The 20945-nt window shown below is 42.6% G+C and overlaps 1 protein-coding gene across 2 annotated transcripts in view; it reads left to right on the top strand.

Annotated features, from left to right (window-relative positions):
* KIAA1549 (KIAA1549 ortholog) overlaps nucleotides 1-15743 on the top strand; it is a 130758-nt gene extending 115015 nt beyond the window's left edge. Inside the window, exons 19-23 of one of the 2 annotated variants that reach the window (XM_055591051.1) lie at nucleotides 1527-1672; nucleotides 4579-8563; nucleotides 12309-12529; nucleotides 14106-14196; nucleotides 14872-15743. In XM_055591051.1, the coding sequence (XP_055447026.1) occupies nucleotides 1527-1672; nucleotides 4579-4830 (398 nt within the window). In that variant the 3' untranslated portion in view covers nucleotides 4831-8563; nucleotides 12309-12529; nucleotides 14106-14196; nucleotides 14872-15743. Of the gene's footprint in view, nucleotides 1-1526; nucleotides 1673-4578; nucleotides 10342-12308; nucleotides 12530-14105; nucleotides 14197-14871 lie in introns of those variants that run through there. The other variant, XM_055591050.1, reaches the window with a different exon arrangement.
* The last annotated feature ends 5202 nt before the right edge of the window (nucleotides 15744-20945 follow it).

The raw sequence follows: 20945 nt of genomic DNA, 5'->3' as shown, positions 1-20945 counted from the left end.
TTGGGCAATGTCCATTGTCTGGTAGTTCTAACAATTTTAATAGTGTTAGGAATCTTCAGTAACAAATGCTTCAGGACAGGTGTTCCTGTAGAGTACATTTTTTTAAAAAGTGTTTGATTAACAGAGGCTGTTAATTAGGTAACTAGAGTAGGAACAGCCTGGAAGATGGAGAGTTCTTACCTCTGCAAAACCCTGAACCTTTGTGGGACTAGCCTGAGCATTCCAGATGAATGAGACAATCCCAGGTGCATTTGGAAATCAATGTTTTATTTCACAGCATTTAAAGATCTGTTTTTTTCTCCCTGTATCTGTTGAATAGGGTTATTTCCATATGCCAAAGTTGATGGGAGAGAAAAATATGTTATTTAAAGGCTAGCTTTCACAGCCACACAAGGCTATGGCGTGCCTAAGTGTAGAATGAGCACTAGAGATCATCTGTCTTTGCTTCAGTATACCTCGATGAAGAGGTTGGGTGGGTGGCTTTGTCGACTGAAAAAGAGGGACAACTTGATAGGTGAGTTTTATTTGGGGCAAAATGAGGACTATAGCCTGGGAGACAGCACCTCAGATAGCTCTGAGAAACTGCTCCAAAGAGGCAGCGGGGGAAGGTCAATATATGATTTGGTGAAAGGGGAGTTCAGTGCAACCAGGCACTTACTTTACAAGAGGTTTTTTGCTCGTCCCAGAGCTGATGTCATCATGAAGGGATTTAGTGCTTTTCTAGATATGAGGAGATGCAAAGATTGGGATCATGAAATCAGTTCCTGAAAATACCTAACTATCTAAAGACCTGTTCCACCAGATTCCCTGGAGCACAGAGTGCCTCACTCCACCCTGAACTCCCTTGGGGTGTTGAAGGTCAACAGCTGCAGCAGCACAGGGCTGGTCTCCGCAGAGGCAGGTGACAAATGCCTTTGCTGTTCAGTCGCTGGCACATGCTCTTGGCAAGTGCCCATTTGTCATGGATAGTTTTAAATTTTTAATTATGATATGACTAAATTATGAAAACAATGTGAGTATAACAAAAATGTACTTTAACATTTTGAACTCAAATACACACTCTGCCTGTTTTTTTTTTTTTTTTTTAAAAAAAAGGCATATTGCATTTTCATTTCCTTGTGAGTCTGAAAATCATAAGCAAGAAAGAACCAGGTTTCAGCTTCTTTATGGCTCCAAAACTTTTCACTCCTTTTTTTCTGAATGAATAAGGTCCCCATTATCTGTAGCTTCTACAGAAATGAATTATCCCCTTTATTATCCCCTTTATTCCCCCTCCTTTGATGTCTGACCAGGAAAATAGGAACATCACTAATAGCCACTGTATTGAGAGAAAGTAAAAGCCCACAAGCCCAGAAGCTCAGGTCTGGTTTTCTTAGGAAGTGTCTTTTCTGGGGGTAGAATTGGTGCCACATTTGAACAATGCTCGTGTCCCCAGGGCGTGCCGAGATCAGAATCAGAGTATCTCACGTGAGTAGCCTTCCACTGCCCTGCTGGTGTTCACTGGGCCCCTCCCTGTGTTCCTCCAGGCTCTCAGATCCAGCACCTGACGCAGGTGGGAATCGCCAGCAGAATCGGAGCTCAGCCAGTGGAAATCCCACCGAGCAGAGGCGGCCAGTATGGGGGGCCAGGCTGGCCTGCCTACGGGGAGGACGAAGCTGGCCGGAGAGAGGCTGTGAGTGTCTCGTGTTGGGATCATCGTTGAGAATTCAGACACGATGGCTATGGATTTCAGTTTTATAAGATGAAAAGAGCTATGGGGACGAATGATGTGAAGGCTGCATAATAGTGTGAATGTATTTAAAACCACTTAAGCATGGTTCAAATGGTAAATGGTATCCTGCTGCTGCTTCTGCATGGGAGATCTCGCTTTAAAACCTGCACGAAGTTTTAACCTCCATCACTTTTTTTCTCCTTGAGTGTATTTTTCTTTTCACACAGTCGTGCATACATGCTAAATTGCTTCAGTTGTGTCCGACTCTTTGTGACCCTATGGACAGTAGCCCGCCAGGCTCCACTGTTCATGGGATTCTCCAAGCAAGAATACTGGAGTGGGTTGCCACGCCTCCAGGGATCTTCCCAACCCAGAGATCAAACCCATCTCTCTTTTTTCTGCTGCATTAGCAGGCAGGTTCTTTACCACTAGTGCCACCTGGGAAGTCATTCTTACAGCCTGTAGATGGTAAATTCCCTCTGACCAGACTGGAAGACTATTGGCATTGAAATCTGGAAACGTATACTATTTTTCTCGAGGTAGATTTCAGGCTTGAAGTAATGAGGTTTCTAAAATAACTTAAAAATTACAAAAGCAGTATTCATTATGGAAAATCTGCATAGAGACCTAAGTAACTGTTATTTTTTCCTCCCATTTTTTTTCAATTATGGTAAAATACATAGAACATAAAATTTACCATTTGAACCATGCTTAAGTGGTTTTAAATACATTCCATACTATTATGCAGCCTTCACATCATTTGTCCCCATAGCTCTTTTCAGTCTTATAAAACTGAAATCCATACCCATTAAACACGAATTCCTCATTCTCCCTCCCCCCAGCTCCAGGTACTACCGGTAATACTGACTTTTAAGTCGTGCGTTTGAAACTATAATAGCTGGACTTAATCTTTGGTGTGATCACTATATAAATATTCCTGATCTTATGTACCTCCTTGCTCAGCATTTGAGTTTTATTGTGGGTTTGTTAATGTCATTTCCATTATGACCACCATCTATGCCTGCTGAGTCACTTTAGTCCATGTCTGACTCTTTTGCGACCCTGCGAACTGTAACCCACCAGGCTCCTCTGTCCATGGGATTCTCCAGGCAAGAATACTGGAGTGGGTTGCCATTTCCTCCTCCAGGGGATCTTCCCGACTCAGGGGTTGAACTTGGTTCAACTTCATTAAACTTGGATCAATGTGAGTTCAATACCTGGGTCAGGAAGATCCCCTGGAATAGGAAATGGCACCCCACTCCAGTATTCTTGCCTGGAGAATCCCATGGACAGAGGAGCCTGGTGGGCTGCAGTTCATGGGATCGCAAAGAGTTGGACACGACTGAAGAGACTTTGCATGCATGCATTACAGTCTCAGGTCTGCACTTTACCTTTGCTGACATTTTTCTTTTTCTGTGCCTGGCTTAGTTTCCTGAGTTGTTTTGGGTTTTCCCATCAAATCCAATGTGCACTTTTTGAGGGCCTCTTGGTCACAATTTGCAGAAGTGAAATGTGGAAGTTATTCCAGGGCTCAAATGTCCTGTTTACCAGGCTATCAAGTTGCTCTTACCTCAAGTGAAATCACAGATGTAGTATGTGCATGTGTGTATAAAGAGATTTTCTTTCACTGAAAAAATATGAAAAAAAATCACTGAAAAGTATAATTCTTATCAAAGGAATGCCCAGTTAATCCATATTTTGCCAATGTCAGCAAAGCTAGTGTATGCTTTTGTGCAGATAGCTTAAAAAAAAAAAAAAAAAAAAGCCGTGTAGAGCACTGACACATAGACACACAGACAGACAGACAGGATGGAAGATGACTTTGTGATCTTGTTGCAGTTCCACGGGCCCCATATGTGTTCTCATCACCCCTTCCTTGGGTTCCAGACTCAGAGCAAAGGCAGTTGCTCTTCCCGTTGGTCCATCTGCCAGTTTCTGCTTATCCCTCTGAGCAGACATCCTCATCAGACCTTGCCCTCTCTGGGATGCTCCACCCTCCCTCCCTGTCCAGCTCTGCAGGGCCCTTCCTGGTTCCCCAGTGGCCCACTCTCCTTCCACACATGGCAGCACAGGGATTAGCCAGTGGGGCCAACTGCACGTTCATTCTTTCTGTCTTTAATCAAGTGTGTATAGTTCAGTTCAGTTCAGTTCAGTCGCTCAGTCGTGTCCGACTCTTTGCAACCCCATGAATCGCAGCACGCCAGGCCTCCCTGTCTATCACCAATTCCCGGAGTTCACTGAGACTCACGTCCATCGAGTCAGTGATGCCATCCAGCCATCTCATCCTCTTTCGTCCCCTTCTCCTCCTGCCCCCAATCCCTCCCAGCATCAGAGTCTTGTCCATTGAGTCAACTCTTCGCGTGAGGTGGCCAAAGTACTGGAGTTTCAGCTTCAGCATCATTCCCTCCAAAGAAATCCCAGGGCTGATCTCCTTCAGAATGGACTGGTTGGATCTCCTTGCAGTCCAAGGGACTCTCAAGAGTCTTCTCCAACACCACAGTTCAAAAGCATCAATTCTTCTGCACTCAGCCTTCTTCACAGTCGAACTCTCACATCCATGTATGACCACTGGAAAAAGCATAGCCTTGACTAGACGGACCTTTGTTGGCAAAGTAATGTCTCTGCTTTTCAATATGCTCTCTAGGTTGGTCATAACTTTTGTTTCAAGGAGTAAGCGTCTTTTTTAAATTAAGTTGAGGGGCTTCTTTATTGGGCTACTTTTCCTTGCACAATTTCTCCACAGTTACATCTTTGCATTCTGGTGGTGGGAGGCTGAGCTGTTGGTTGGGAGGTGGGTGCAGAGTGTCGGATGCCAGTTTGCCTCTGATCTTCCCTCCTGTTTTCCTGTGTTTGCTGTGGTTTTTCAGACACACATGCTCGGACATCAGGAGTATTCATCACCGCTGTTCCAGGTGCCAAGGACTTCAGGCCGGGAGCCCTCAGCTCCTCCCGGGAACCTCCCTCACAGGGGGCTGCCGGGTGCTGGATTGGCCTACCCCACCAGCTCCACGGAAGACCTCCAGCCCAGCCACTCCTCAGCCTCTCTCATCAAAGCGATCCGCGAGGAGCTCCTCCGGCTCTCGCAGAAGCAGACCGCTGTGCAGAACTTCCACAGCTGATCAGCCTCACCTTGCACGTTTGCCAAGTATCTGCTTCCTGTGGAAGCAAGACTAAAAGGAAGTCAACTGAGCAGGTGTTTTTAATAGAAGGAGCATCTCCAGGGCAAGGGGCCCAACTAAGGGAATAGGTTGCAATTTTAGAAGATGCCCCAAGTCACGTGACAGCCCATGATGCTTTTCATACGTTGGCAGTTTTGTGACCACCTGGGTTCAGTTGAAATTTATGTACTTTTGGCCAAAAGCCAGCAGCACTTCACAAAAGACCAACCACAATTCTAAGCTAATGAAATTCCTAAGTTAGTCTCTTTTTTTTTTTAAGGTGAAAGATGAAAATGTGTAGATGGTGTACGGATTAAAGGAACCTAGTATTTCCGTGGGAAGATGTGACTCAGACTGGTTTGTACGATGAACCTGCTGCTTTGTTTTCTGAGAAAAAAGTTTTGAAGACATTTTATTAACTGCTTGATTTTCACCCTCTTTTTCCTCCTTAGGAACTTCTTTTAATAGTAATATTAACAACATGAATACTAAGACTGTTTGGGAATTTAAAAAGCTACTAGTGAGAAACCAAATGATAGATTGTAGAGCCTGATGATTCAAAACGAAGCCATCAACTGCATTTTCCTTCTTCTGGTGCTACAGCTCCAAGAGCCCCTTCACCTTGTCTGTGAAATGCAACTTTGGCTTTCTCAATGGAAGAACATGTGGAAGGTTTCATTTTGTTCTAGAAAGAGGAGGGGGGAAAGCCTCTCCACATAGGAAAAGCTTAATATTTATTTGGTTATTCAAAATACATATCAAAGTTTAGATTTACACTCTTTAATTGTATTTGCCATTTGTTGATTGGCAGAGGTAACTGCCTATTGCATTTCATCTGAGTACATATCTTCATCAAGGCCAGTCCTATAGAATGAGGCTTTGAGGAGGTCCTGACGAATCCTGGCACTTTGCTGATACGTTGCTCCCAACTTTGAATGAGGAATCTTACATAAGCAAAAATGCTTTGTCACAGTTCCTAGGACCACCGAATGCTTAGTTATTTGTGAATGCATCTGTGGTAATCGCATTCCCTATGTTCGAGACCTGGAAATGAGTTCTGTTGAGCATCTTTGTAATGAGCCAAGAAAGGAAAGAGGAGCTTTGAGACCACGAGGGAGAAAGAGTTGCTCCTAATTCCTGATTTTATTGTGTATAACTGTGCTGAGTGACTGTTAAAACCACCTTTGGGCCTGACGGAGGGGTCCTCTCACTTGAGATTGCCTCCTGAAGGGACTGTCTCTCCACTTCCCGAAGTGGAGTGAGGACTAGAGTAACAAGGGCTGTTCTGTTTTCTGGGACCTGAGTGAAATGAAGAAGAACAGATGCAGATAACACTTTGCCATGAATCCTTTTTTATTAGCTCAATTAATATCTTTAATTAAACAACAGATACACAGGCAGAATCTGGGGCTCTAACTAATCAAAATCTCTGTATCTGTGTCAAATTTTAAGAATCCCGAAGCAGCTAAAATAGGCCCCCAAAGTGTAACCATTGGGCTCCAGTGTTATGTTTCTGCCCTTCCTGCATTAAGCCTGTTATGTAGACTCGTCTCACAATCCAGGGAGAGTCAGTTCTGGGAAATTAAAATGTAGGCATTTTTTATCTTTATGCCTCTGAAACAGGAGAGGTGAGAAGGATGTCTGTTGAGAATATGAAATAAAGTAATAGGAGCTCCTTTTCAGGTACCGTTCCTGGGCTCCAAATAACAGGGGAGATAGGACCCCCATGTGGGCTTAATCTCTTACCTCTCAGTCTTGATTTAATACCAGACTTGCCCAGAGTCGAGGGGTCTCTTTGCTTGTCATTCAGAAATACCAGGATCCTGAATGTGTAAGGAAGAATTTCAGAGATTCATGCAAATTTTTATTTTGGACACCTTTTGGTGAATTCAGATTGAGTGCCAGCTGATAGCCTCTCCCCTCCTATCCTGCCCAGTGTCCTAAGTGTTCGTTCACACTTGGAGTGTACAAATGTGGTTACCTCCTTAGCACGTGGCAGCAATGGGCTTCTGTTTTAAATGGGGCTGCGACAGCAGTTTTGATGCCTTTCAAACTAGCATAAAGGGATTCTGTCTCTATTTTTCTTCTTAGAAGGGATACACTTTTAAACCAACGTCAAGACTAAAGATGACGTGTAATAGACAAACGGTGGTATGTGGTGGGTGTGAGCAGACCGGTGAGATCCCCAGCACTCTTGAGTTGGTTGTAAAGCACACTCAGTTTGCACTAAGTTTTACCGTCAACTGACCCAGAACATACCAGCTGTCGTGAGAACACCATCCCGAGTGGGGCTTCAGACACTCAGTGAATGGAATCTACTTAAATGAGAGGTCCTCATGGCAGTTATGTGGCTTTGGAGTTCCATTTATTGAAGCACTGCAAAATGAAAACTGAAATTTTATGTCTGTTCTTTTTTTCTGATTTTATAAGTTCTCATGGTAATAACAAGAGCTGTACATTTGAGTCAGAGTTTTAGAGGAGACTGTTTGGAGAAATGATCATTTTCAGATTCTGCACAGTCGCTACCTGGCTGTGTCAGGCCCCTTGTCTGAGCCTCATTCTCCCCATCAGCCACATGAGAACGGGCCTCCCCCGCCCCGGATTTCTCATTGCAAGGATCAGGTGTGGTCATGTGGGCAGACATCCCTTGAGGAGGGAGCACAATGCACTGAGAACGTGGGCTGTCTGTGTGATGGTGCTGGGATGGACCGTCTGATCTGCGGTGACCTCCCAGTGAGTGAGTTCACATGGAGGAAACCAGAGCAACACCAGAGGCCCCGTGGGACTCCACTTCCTCCCTCCTGATTTGCTTTCAATTCACTTCCTTCACCATTAACTTTCAGTTCTCATGCATTGTTCGGATTTTTTGCTGTTTCTGGCACCAAACACGAGCCCTGCCTTCTGAGATCTTAGGATCTGAATCAGACAACACCCTCGGGTGTAAAAGATGGAAGAGATGGAAAAATAACATGGTTTAAACATCAGTAAAATGCACCGAAGCTTACACAAGTACATTGGAAGGAGGAATGGAACTTACATGTTTGGAAAACAGTGGGGTCTTGGGGAGAACTCAACATCAGAAGCCACGGAAGACAAGAGCTTCCCAGGCACATGGTGAGATGGTGTGGGAAGAGCTGAGAGTGGGCCTGGGGAAGGATGGAGAGAGTGGTGAAGCTGCTGTTGGAAATAATCTTGAACCTGTTCTCCAATACGGAGACCAAATCCCTAACTGCACCATCGAAGGAGTTTTGTAAAGAGGAAGAAGTGATGGTCTGAGGAAATGTCTGCAGGAACCCAACAAGAAAATGACCAGGCCTGGGAGGAAGGTCTGTGGAGGAGCACGTCTGTCCTGGAGGGGACGGGGGAGTCCCAGAACTGCCAGAGGGCCAGCGTCAAGTGTGAAAGACGTCCGCCGAGATCTGCTGCTAAGCGCAGATCTCAAGGGTCCGTCATTCAGCCGCATTTAATCCTTTGTGGAGCGCAATGGGTTATAAGTAAATATATTTGACTTTACAGCTACCTACACTTTTTCCTCCAAATTGTGTTTAATTTCAGAGCGTCTTTTCATTTTGGTCGTATGTGGCTTTTGAGCTGCAGACTAAGCCAGTTTCTGCCAACCACGATTTTTCAGGGCATGAGGCCTGCGATGCAGGGCACAGGTGAAGGGACGCCTGGAGGCTGCGGGCTGAAACAGGTAATCCCGTGCTTTACGAGCCTCCCACTGAACTGTGTACAGGGTCAGCGTTCACTGCGTTTGCACAACTTAGTGCTCCAGTGACCAAACCAATCACTTGGACACAGATTGGCATTTGTAGTTAATTCAGGAGTTAATCATTAAATACATCTCTCTCTCCCTTTCCTGTGAGATTCCTAGACATGAATGAATTTGCTGATTGGAAGGAGAGCTGGTGAAAGGTTCTGGGTGGGTGGGGAGGGGGTTCCAGTCTTCAGTACCACACACACTTTAGCTGTAGATGTTTTAGCCATTTCATTTCTACCTCCAGAGCAGATCCCCAAAGCCAGACTCCAGAGCCCACCTAACTGACCTTTGTTGCAGGCAGGAGTGTGAGGAAGTCCACTTCTGCACCTGCAAGGAGACCATTTGAACACAAAGCATGTTTTTATGGGATGGTAAACTGAACTTCATTTTTACATTTAATCCGACACCGTCACGGATATTCTTACAACAGGTGAAAGGGGTTTCCATCAGCAGCTGCTGTAACACACTCATACACTGTATTAGGCTTACACTTGTTACCTAGTGAACAGGGAGTGTGTGCATTTCAGGTTTCTTTTGATACCCTTGGAGGTGATTTGCGGTGTTTAAGAGGTGTTTAAGACTCCTTTCTCTAATTTTATGAAAAAGACTTGAAAACGGAAACCTCACGGTACGATCCTAATTCCATGCTGTGCGCGTAACAGTACACTTGACAATTTATCTTAACACGCCAGCAGCGTTGACATTTAGCAAAAGAGTATCAAATGCCTTGGAAACATGAAACAAAGTTGGGAACCAGCAAGCGAGTGAAAGAAGGAAGGAATGTCACCCTCTGAGACACCCTTCTCGAAATTACTTTCCCACAGGGTAGATCATCATGCATTCTGCTTTTCCTTCTTTCTGTGGGTTTTTCTGCTCTGGGACCACTTCACATTTAAAGAAAGAGTGGATAAGTAGAAGGGACAAAGAGAAAAATTGAAGTGATTTAGGTCTCACGGTCCCTGATTCCACAGAATCTTTCTGGACAACTTGGAACGTCATGAATGCCCCTTCTCATGTCCACCAGGTTTCCAGCGTTCATCATTTGACTCCTTGAGTGTGCAAGGTTGGAATAGTGCCGGGTCAGCTTCTAGCCAGGCTCCCCGTACTGTTCCTCCTGCAAACGTGGGGAAGGCGGAGGGGGCCCTAGGGGAACAGAGGCAAACCAGTGGGCTCGGTTGCTCTAAGCAGCAGAGGGTTAATTTCAGAAAAGGGGAGTAGAAACTCTCCACTTTGCCTTCCTCCAGGGCATGGTCTAGGGAGCGTGGGGGTGGGGTGAATTGCACCCTTCCAGGAAAGGCTGTCAAACCGAGCGCTCTGGGGTGCCCACTGGCCACCTCCGACTTTGTCAAGGTCCATGTTCTTCTGAGTTCCTGCACTCTCATTCCTAGATTATGAGTGTTAATGTACGAAAAAATGCAGAGTAAATTGAAGCCACTCGTGGCATCAATCCTGCAACTTTGAACTTGACAATCATGGTTTGCTGGTCTCAAACGGGCCCTTAAATTTCAGTATGGGTAAATGATTTAGTAATCAAGCTCTCTCTTCTCTTTGCTGGTTATGTTTCTTCCCTTCAATTAGCTGCACTGTTTTCTAATGTGCTGTAGAGTTTTTGAAATAATTTATGCAAGTGTTTGGTTTCCATGTTTACAATTTATACAGCTTTCCTAGCATTTTAAATGGAAATGTCAATAAATGCTCTGAATTGGTGTCAAGTGATATTTTCTGTTTATTTCCTTCGCAACATGATAGTTCTCTCATGTGCCAAATGTGAAAGTTGAATGCAGTGTTTCTTGTTCTCTGATTTTTGTGTCCGTCGTGAGAACATCTGATGCTTTCATTTTCCAAGGAATTAAGTTGAAAGTAGTCTATTCAGTGCATGGAATTTGCAGAATTGTTGTTACTCAAGGTGGTTGGCGCCACTCCTTTCAACTCACTGTTTTGCTTTACAGGCTCTCCACTAATCAAATGGATGCTTCCACTAAGAGCAGATTCATTTTGGAATTAAAAGATTAGGACTATAATCTAGAAAGATAACTGAGAAGATCCTATGCAAACTTGAAGGGTAATAGGATAAACCTGGAGTTGTTTACGAAACTCAAGAAAATAAAAACCCCTTGAAACTGAGAAAAGCTAGAGGAATTGCAAAACACAGGAACTCAACAAAGGAGTATTGTAGAGTTTCCTTTATTGATTTTGCTAACTTTAGTATTAGGGGAAGCTATGGAAAAGGTATACAGAAATACTCTATTTTTGCAATTTTTCTCTAAAGTTAATTGAAATTTTAAAAACTAATCTGGTACAGATAAAGCCCAAAGGTCCTCGCAGAGACTATTAAGAGTCTGCCCTGGGCATCCATGACCCAGAACTTGCCTTGCTTCTCAAGGCAGTCAGCTCCTGGTGAAGTGGAAACCACAGTTAATGATTGCAAGTCTTGGCAGAAAATAAGGCTTCATGACGGAGAGTTCACAGGATCAACCAAAAGGAGAATTTGAGCCTAAAAATTGGAGGGAGTAGACCACTATGAAGAAAGTTTACAGAGCTTAAAAAAAACTAGTAAACAGAAAGACAGGATATCAGGAAAGTTTAAGCACACTGACAAAACCGAAAATCCATGAAAGAAAAATAAAGGGATTAAAAAAAAATACATATATACACACTGGTTAAGATATGCCAATATTTTAGACATACCTGAAGAAATAAATGTGATAGTTTTAAGATACTTTTATGTTCTTTTTTAATCAATATTGTATTGGCTTGAAAGTCGCTCAGTCATGTCCTACTCTTTGCAACCCCATGGACTATATACAGTCCATGGAATTCTCCGGGCCAGAATACTGGAATGGGTAGCCTATCCCTTCTCCAGCGGATCTTCCTGACCCAGGAATCGAATTGGGGTCTCCTGCTGTGCAGGTGGATTCTTTACCAACTGAGCTATCAGGAAAGCCCTGATATACTTCAGATTAAAACCAGGGGACTACCTGGCACACCCTGTTCCCCTAAGAGATTTCACATGCTCTGATTGTAAAAAGATTCAAAATAGTAGAACAGGGAATTAGGAGAAGCAGCTAAGGCTTAGGAGAAAGGTCAGGCTGGTCCCACGCCCAGACCCTGACCACTAGGTTGACATAAATGTGGATTAAAACCAAATTGGCATTTTTTCTCCCTCTTTCTCCTCTTCCATGTTGCACCTGCTAAGCGCAGCTTCAGGTAAGAAGAAAACAAGAAGCAAAAACAAATAAGAGATCCTTGGTCCAGTGCCTGGGTTAGGTGATTAACAAAATATTTTTATTGTTGTTGAGTTGCACACTATTTATCTAGTAACTTTCTTCCTCTAAAGATCTCCCTCTCCTTCCTTGCTGGACCTTCCTGGGGGAGTAATTGGAGGTGGTATGTGTTTGATCTCTCTGGTGTTGGGAGACTGGAACAATTATTGTCACAAATCTCAGTAGCCCACATTCATGTAGTTAAACTACTATTTGTCATACTTGTGCCAAAGGATAGAATTACAGAAGTGTGAAACACAGAACATATCTGGACAACTCCTATTATAAAGTTGTTTTAGAGTAACTGGCTCATAGGGGGTTACATCAGTACCTTGAGAATACTCATTAGTGTAAGTATTTAGATTTTGATTTTGTGATGTGATGATTCCTGAAATCAGTGGTTTCTTTCATTTCAGTTCATCCAATCGCTCAGTTGTGTCTGACTCTTTGCAACCCCATGAACTGCAGCACACCAGGCCTTCCTGTCCATCGCCAACTCCCAGAATTTACTCAAACCCATGTCCATTGAGTCGGTGATGCCATCTAACCATCTCATCCTCTGTCGTCCCCTTGTCCTCCTGCCTTCAATCTTTCCCAGCATCAGGGGCTTTTCCAGTGAGTCAATTCTTTGCATCAGGTAAGTATTGGAGTTTCAACTTCAGCATCAGTCCTGCCAATGAATATTCAGGACTGATCTCCTTTAGGATGGACTGGTTGGATCTCCTTGCAGTCCAAGGGACTCTCAAGAGTCTTCTCCAACACCACAGTTTAAAAGCATCAATTCTTTGGCACTCAGCTTTCTTTATAGTCCAACTCTCACATCTATACATGACCACTGGAAAAACCATAGCCTTGACTGGACGGACCTTTGTTGGCAAAGTAACGTCTCTGCTTTTTAATATGCTGTCTAGGTTGGTCATAACTTTTCTTCCAAGGAGCAAGTGTCTTTTAATTTCATGGCTGCAGTCACCATCTACAGTGATTTTGGAGCCCCCCAAAATAAAGTCTGTCACTGTTTCCCCATCTATTTGCCATGAAGTGATGGGACCAGATGCCATGATCTTAGTTTTCTGAATGTTGAGCTTTAAGCCAACTTTTTCACTCTCCTCTTTCACTTGCATCAAGAGGCTCTTTAGTTCTTCGTTTTCTGCCATAAGGGTGGTGTCATCTGCATATCTGAGGTTATTGATATTTCTTCTGGCAATCTTGATTCCAGCTTGTGCTTCATGCAGCCCAGCGTTTCTCATGATGTTTCTTTCATTTAGCATTTTACAATTCTGAGATTTTTCTAAAGAAAACATCAGTACGAAGAGTTTTTTGTTTTGTTTTGTTTAAGAATGACTTAAAAGCTCAAATGGAGTTGCTGTATTTTAGTACAAATGTTGGTCTTTTTCCCCCAAAGTAGTTCTGCACTGTGCCTGTTTTTGAAGAACAGTAGGTATGTTCTGCTTTTAGAAGAAGTGAGAAGTAGCTGTTCCCTTTAGAAATTCCTAAAGCTGTGTGTATGGGGATCAGTGGTAGGGGTTGGGGGTGGGCTGTGGTGGGGGAGGCAAGGAAAGAAAGGAATCACGGCCTGGATTTGAAGTCAAGAACCAGCAGGTGTTTTGAATGTTGTTTTACTTTTATATTTCCCTGATACTGTTCTTTCTGGATTCTTTGCAAGACAAATATGATACACAAGTTACGAGTAAAGTTCTTGAAAAAAAAAAAAAAGATGTAATTAACCAAATTTAAATCAGAACATCATATTACTGCAGGTAGCCGATTAACCCCAATCTTTTTTCATTTTATCTTTTCTGGACAAAATGCAGGTTAGCAAAAAAGGAAATAAAAGCCAATATAACTTCACCATTAGAGATACTGCAGTCAAAAAAAATTTTTTTTTAATTTTAATAAATCTCAGTCAATTTAATCTTGTTTGGTGATTGGGACTGATCAGGGTGATTTGCTTTCTAATTGATCTTCTAATAAGCTATTGATTTGGTTTCCAGAGTATGCAAGGGCTGGAGGAGGGTCAGGAAGAGGGCAGAAGCATTAGAATTGGTGCAGGGTATAAACTGAAAAGAAGGGTGGGATATGTGCCTGGGGACCTTCCACTGGGGGAAAGTGGCACCATTACCTTGAGAGCCCCATCCCTTTGTGGCTAATTCTGCGGCTGCCTCTAGGGAGCACTGCCTGATTGACCTCCTGACACATTTTGTGGAATTTTGCAGGAGCTTCAGAGCTTGTAGCTGAGATAGAGGACTTCATGGACAGGGAGGCCTGTTCAGAAAGCAGTGTCCCATTTCTCGCCTTGGCTTTAAGGTAACTCAAAAACTCTGCCTTCTGCACATAAACAGCTTTTGGGGGACTCTGGTGAAAAGTGTCTGCCTGAGTGTCTTTCTCTTCACTGGCTAACTGGGCACAGACATCAACTTTCCATAACACATTTCCTCCCAGACTGCCTACCTCTCTCTCCCCAACTCGCTGATGGATGAACCAAGAGTAACATCTCTAGTATTTCTGTAGGATCAAAAGTTGCTTTAGCCTATGACAGAGTCCTCTGTGTCTCAACCCCTTTCTGGATAATTAAGGCTTCTGTCTTCAGAGGTTACTGGCCCCTGGACCTCAGAAGTTAAAGAGTTTGTATGCTCTTTCCATCAATGGGTTCAGAGTGACTTACTGAATGTGAGATGCCTCAAGATGTAGAAGGATGGTATTGTGACAAACGGCAAGCAGAATTACAAATGAAGTTGACAGGCTAAAACACAGGAAAAGAATGTTAACAGAATTTCATTTATTCCTATAAAATTTGAAGTTCTAGTCCTAGGTTTAAAAAATCTATAATATGCATATATGATAAAGGGAATATGGTCTAACAGTATTTTATGGGAAAAGATTTGAGGATGTTAACATTCTAGGGACCATTTGGAGCACTGGAGATGTTTGGGGAGCAACCCTGACTTAGACATTATCAATAGTAACATGTTGCCTTGTAAGAATTTCTATTTCCCAGGTTGGTTACATGAAGAATTCAGGCACCCTATTTTGAAAGAAATGCTCATGAATTGGATGGAAAGACTGGGAGAAAGGGAGCCAGAATGTAAGGACTGGAAACCACCTCCTTTGAGAAAGAAACCAAGAAGCTAAATGTTTGCCCTGAGGAGTGAAGGCTTGTAGGAGACAAAGCTATCTTCACATGTTCAAAGTGTCATCATGAGAAAGAGAACTGACTTGCTTTACGTAGATTGTTTTCTAGAAGACATAACTATCAACCCAAGAAAGTCGGTCTTGGCCCAGTTAAAAGCAATGATTTCAGTAGGTCAGCACAGAAAAGTCATCTCTAGAACTTCTTCCCATTGGCCTCTCATGAGGTCCTTCTTCCATGGCACTAAGCCTGTCCCCCCATGGCCTCCAGCAGAAGGACTGTATCTCTGGGCATTGAGTCCTGCCTTCCCACTCAGTTCTTTTCCAAGATGCTCATGGGGCAGTGAGGAAGAAGGAGAGGCTCTGGACACCTGGAACGGAGATGATGCTATGGATAGGACTGAACTCAGGCTCTCCCCAGAGTCAGTACGGTGAGGGGACGTCTGTCTCCCTGCTTCATTGTGCTTAGTTATGCCATAAAATGAAGGAAGGGCAAGATGTTGTTTTAGTGTGTCTTGAAGAAGTAGCTGTGAATAAAGTTGAATGGCTTAAAGAGTCGCTTCTGTAGTTAGAACATGGCATGTTATGTGTATATGAAAGTGAACAATTTCAACTCCAACATTGAGAATCTCATGGAATGGCAAATAAATTTGCTGAAAACTGATCCGTCTGATAATACTGTAGCTACATGAGTGCATTCATTAAATAAACATTGATCGAGTACCAGCTCTGTGATAGGTACTGTTATAAGCACCAGGAACTTGGAATACACTGGGGAATAAGACCTATTTCATGCTCCAGTAAGCAGCATGGAGGCCATCAGTCTCTGGAGTGCTGGCGAAAGAAGTTAGCTTGGACACAGAGTGAAAGAGGACTAGGGGGGGGATGGAGAGAAGGGAGAATTCAGACAGCTCTTTTCAGGCACTTTGCTGAGAAGGGAAGAAAAGGAAAGGGACAGTAACTGGAAGACAGGGCTGTAGGGTGAATGATGTAAGGTTGCCAAATAAAATACAGGGAACCCGATTAAGCTGAATTTCAGACAAATAGGAAGGCTTTGTTTTCAGTTTTTAGTGTGTCTTAAATATTGCATGGTGCTGCAGTCCATGGGGTCGCAAAGAGTTGGACACAACTGAGTGACTGAACTGAACTGAAATATTCCACGAGACACACACACTAATATGTTACTTGTTTACCTGACACTGAAATTTACCTAGATGTCTGTGTTTTTACTTGCTAAATGTGGCAACCTTAAAATTAATGGATACCAGACATGTTGTGAGCTAATGGGGGTGACCCATGGAGTGAAGACTAGAGAAGAAAGTGAGGAGGCTGGGATTCAGTGGATAATGGGGGAGGAGGAATATTATCCTATTGTGCAAGAGGGGAAACAGAACACAGCCCAGATTCAGGTCAGTCTGTAGAGATGCAAAAACTGACAACCTTTCTGCTCTGAGAAAAAATTTATTTCAAATGAGTAGGTTACTATTTCTTTAGATTTATTAGCTTAGGATTTTTTATTAGGCAGCAAAAATATTTCACAGTAAGAGAAGTCAAGTTGCTCAGTCGTGTGAGACTCTGAATTTTCCAGGCAAGAGGACTGGAGTGGGTTGCTGTTTCCTTCTCCAGGGGATCTCCCCGACCCGGGGATTAAGCCCAGGTCTCCCGCATTGAAGGCAGATGTTTTACCCTCTCTGCCACCAGAGAAGGCCAAAGATTGTCTAATTTTGTGCTTTTTATAAGATGAGCTCTGCTTCATTTTCCATGGCTTGAAAGATACATTCAAATTAATAGTGTTTGTTATTTGGGGTATCATGGGCTCCCCATGTGGCCCAGTGGTAAAGAATCCAACTGCCAATGCAGACACGCAAGAAAAATGGGTTCAATCCCTGGGTTGGGAAGATCCCCTGGAGTAGGAAATGGCAACCCACTCCAGTATTCTTGTCTGGGAAATCCCTTGGACAGAGAAGACTGGAGGGCTACAGCCCAGGGGTTTGCAAAGAGTCAGACACAACTAAGGACACGTACAATGGCTGAGTGCAGGGAGCTATTTCTTTTAAATTTTGTATGGCCCAGAATAGAGTCCATCTTGGTGAATATGCTGTGAGTTTGAGGAGAATGTGTAATCTGTTGTGGTTGGGTGAAGTAGGCTATGAATGTCAATTAAATTCAATTGATTGATGGGGCTGTTCTGTTCAACTATGTCCTTACTGATATTTTCTTCCTGCTGGGTTTGTCAGTTGCTGACAGAGGGGTACTGAAGTCTCTAGCTATAATAGTGGATTTATCTGTTTCTCTCTGCAGTTCTATTAGTTTTTGCCTCATGTATTTTGTTGCTCTGTTGTTAGGAGTATGCACAGTAAGAATTGTTATATCTTCTTGGAAAATTGGCCTCTTTATCTTTTTGTAATGCTTCTCTTTATCCCTGATACATTTCTTTCTCTTAATTCTGCTCTGAAATTAATATAACTGTACCAACTTTCTTTTTATTAGTGTTAGCATGGTATATCTTTCTCCATCCCTTTACATTTAATCTATGTATTTATATTTAAAGTGGGTTTCTTGTAGACAACATACAGTTCAGTCTTTTTTTTCTATCCATTCTGATATTCTTTTAATTGGTTTAGACCACTCACATTTAAAGTGATTATGACATGTTTGCCCTATTTGTTACTATTTTCATTCATTGACTTGTTCATTTCTGTTTTTTTGTCTTCCACTGTTTTAATACGTTTTTTGCTTTTATGAGCATTTAGGGCTTCCCTTGTGGCTCAGCTGGTAAAGAATCTGCCTGCAATGCGGGAGACCTGGGTTTGATTCCTGGGTTGGGAAGATCCCCTGGAGAAGGAAAAGGCTACGCACTCCAGTATTCTGGCCTGGAGAATTCCATGGACTGTATAGTCTATGGGGTCGCAAAGAGTCGTACACGACTGAGTGACTTTTACTCACTCACTCACTCACTATATCATTCCATTTTTCTCCTCTCTTAACATTTCAGTTTTACTTCTATTTTTACTTTCTTAAGCAATTGCAGTAGAGTTTGCTATACACGTTTATGACTAGCCCAAGTCCACTTGCAAATACTATACTGCTTCACAGGTGATACAAATACCTTGTACAAGAGTTTCAAGGTAACAGAGTTTCAACTTTACATGTTGCATTGCTTGATGGTCAGTTAAATACATACACATGTGCTACCCAGACATCCCTGTTCTCCCATATAGTGTTGCTCAAGGTTACTGTGGGGGCTTCCCAGGTGGCACAGTGCTAAAGAATCTGTCTGCCAATGCAGGAGACACAAGAGATTCGGGTTTGATCTCTGGATCGAGAAGATCCTCTAGAGAAGGAAATGACAACCCACTGCAGTATTCTTGCCTGGAAAATTCCATGGACAGAGGAGCCTGGCGAGCTACAGTGCATGGAGTCAGATATGACTCAGAATCAGATATGACAGCCCATGTGCGTTCTATCCTGTTTTCTTTTTCAGTATGGTCATAAACACTATCTCATGTCACTAAAGACCTGTGTTTAGACCTGTCTAAATAGATGTATTTTTTCCAACTTCTTTATAATTCATTATCTTATAGCTTGCATGTATCTGAGTTAACGTCTTCACTAAAAACATTTTTCCTTGGTAACTTGATTACATTTTTTTCTTTGTAAACTTTTGTGGTTGGCACTCCTGTTTCCTTTAACACTTCAAGGAAGGAATTCCTGGTCCCTTCACCATTCTTGCCTAAGTATGAAGCGTGTAATTAGTTCTGGAGGTGGAACTTGGAGATCAGGGTATCAGCATAGTGGCATGAGGCACCCCTTCTGGGTTGCTGACCTCTCGTTGTATCCTCTCATGGTGAAAGGGGCCCTATGTTTTTCTGCATGATATTCCTGTCTGTGGATCTACCATAATTTTAACCATGTCCCCGGTGTTTAACATTTGGTTGTTTCTAATGTTTTGCTCTTGTAAATAATGCTGTGATAAATATCTTTGTGTATAAATTGTCTAATTTTCAGATTCTTTCCTTAGAATAAATTCCTAGAGGTGAAATTACTGAGGTGAATAATCTGAATAGATTTAAAGAGTCGTATTCCATATCATCAATTATTTTTTAGAATTCCTGGGCCAATTTATATCCTCCAGGTCCACCTTGAGAATACATCTCATTATATCCTCACCAGCATTGAGTAATAAAATATTTTTTGTATACTTAATATTTTATAATTTGACCAATAAAAGAGTTTCCACATACTTCTCATAGTTATCATTTTATATCTGTATAATATCCCATAGTTGTATTACTTTTCCTTGACCTTGTTTTTTGCTATTTAGTGTTCTTTTCTGAATAGGTTACATTATCTTCAATAGTGAATACTGGAAACAACTATTACTTTTCCAGATTATTTCCTAAGGGTTTTTCCCTTTGAATTAATTTGCTTTCAATATACATGGAATTTAAGGGACTCTTTCATAGTGTGATGAACATAATTTTCTGGAAGTCATCAAGCAGACAAGTCATCTTTCTCAAGGTGTAATTAAATGTGTGTGAGGGGGATGGGGGTGGGGGGAGGAGAAGGGGTGGCAGAGAAGGAGATGGAATCTCTTGGCCTCTAAGGTCCCTTCCAGTTCTTTGACTCACTACATTGTCCCCACATCCCAGGCAGTCTTGCTGATGAAGATTTAAAGCAAAGAATTCCAAGCCTGGAGGGGATCAGATTTATTATTATTATTATTATTATTTTTGGCCATGCCACACAGCATGTGGGATCTTAGTTTTCTGACTAAAGATTGAACTCACACCCCGTGCATTGGAAGTGCAGAATCTTAACCGTGGACCTCTGGGGTGGTCCCTAGATTTATGAATATTTTTAATCCAAGCTGAGCTGCTTAGACTGATATGACTTTGGTCAACTCACATTATCTCCCTGGATTTCATTGAAATCCCTCAGATGCCTGTAAAAGTAATGTATGTAAATAACATTGAATGTTAAGCTAAACATCTCTGAACAAAAAAATTTAAAATATTACTATGTTGTATACCTTAAATATATAAAATTTTTGTCAATTATAATGGACAGAGAAGCCTGGTGGGCTACAGTCCATGGGGTCACAAAGAGTTGGACATGACTGAGTGACTAACACTTTCACTCACAAAGCTGAAAAAAGCAAAAAATGTTCTCATCCTCAGACTGTTGTGGAAGTCTGATTTGCTCTACATGCAAATTGCTCCCATCACACAGGTCCTAACCACCAGACTCCCTGCCACCTCCCACCCCACCTCCAGCCCCACTCCTGGGGTTCTTCAAAGGAGATTGCCCTTGGAAAGCTGGAGGTAAGAAGTTTGGTTCTATTGAGTTGGCAGCCTTCCACGTGACTTCATCCAAAGATGGGCTGGAAGGCTGAGATCTCTGAATGCAAACTGGAGATGTTTTGGTACTCTGGAAGGTTCCTTTTACCCCCTGGAACATTTAACTCTTGCAGTGGTGTATCATCTGTGGAATTATTTTAAAATATTAAAAAATAATTCTTAAAATGATGAAAACCCCCTGCCTCCCTGATGTTTACATTTAAGTGTTCTATAGAATCTGAAATATCCCCGGGATAAGCCCTGTAGGCTGTTATGTCCCAGGTTTTCTCCTTATCTTAGCGTGGGACACAGCTGTCATCCGGCCTCGTGGCCTACTCTGTGGTTTCTTCTCACTGCTGGGATGGACTTTCAGAACTGACCAGTGGAAGCTGCATTTTGGTTCCTTTCTGGGAAAAACACACTGCGATATCATCATAGTTCCAAAAAGATCCATCAGAGTTGCTTTCTTAATAAGACAGCTTCTCTGCATTTCCTGAAACCTGGCATAACCCTGGCATATCTGAAGGTGAGAAATCTGCCCTGGAGCCAGGAATAATTGGGCAGAAATTTTTATTTTTCAATTCAGCT

The sequence above is a fragment of the Bubalus kerabau genome, chromosome 8, assembly GCF_029407905.1.
Source record: "Bubalus kerabau isolate K-KA32 ecotype Philippines breed swamp buffalo chromosome 8, PCC_UOA_SB_1v2, whole genome shotgun sequence".
Lineage (NCBI taxonomy): Eukaryota > Metazoa > Chordata > Mammalia > Artiodactyla > Bovidae > Bubalus > Bubalus kerabau.
This window is presented reverse-complemented; position numbering and strand designations above follow the sequence as displayed.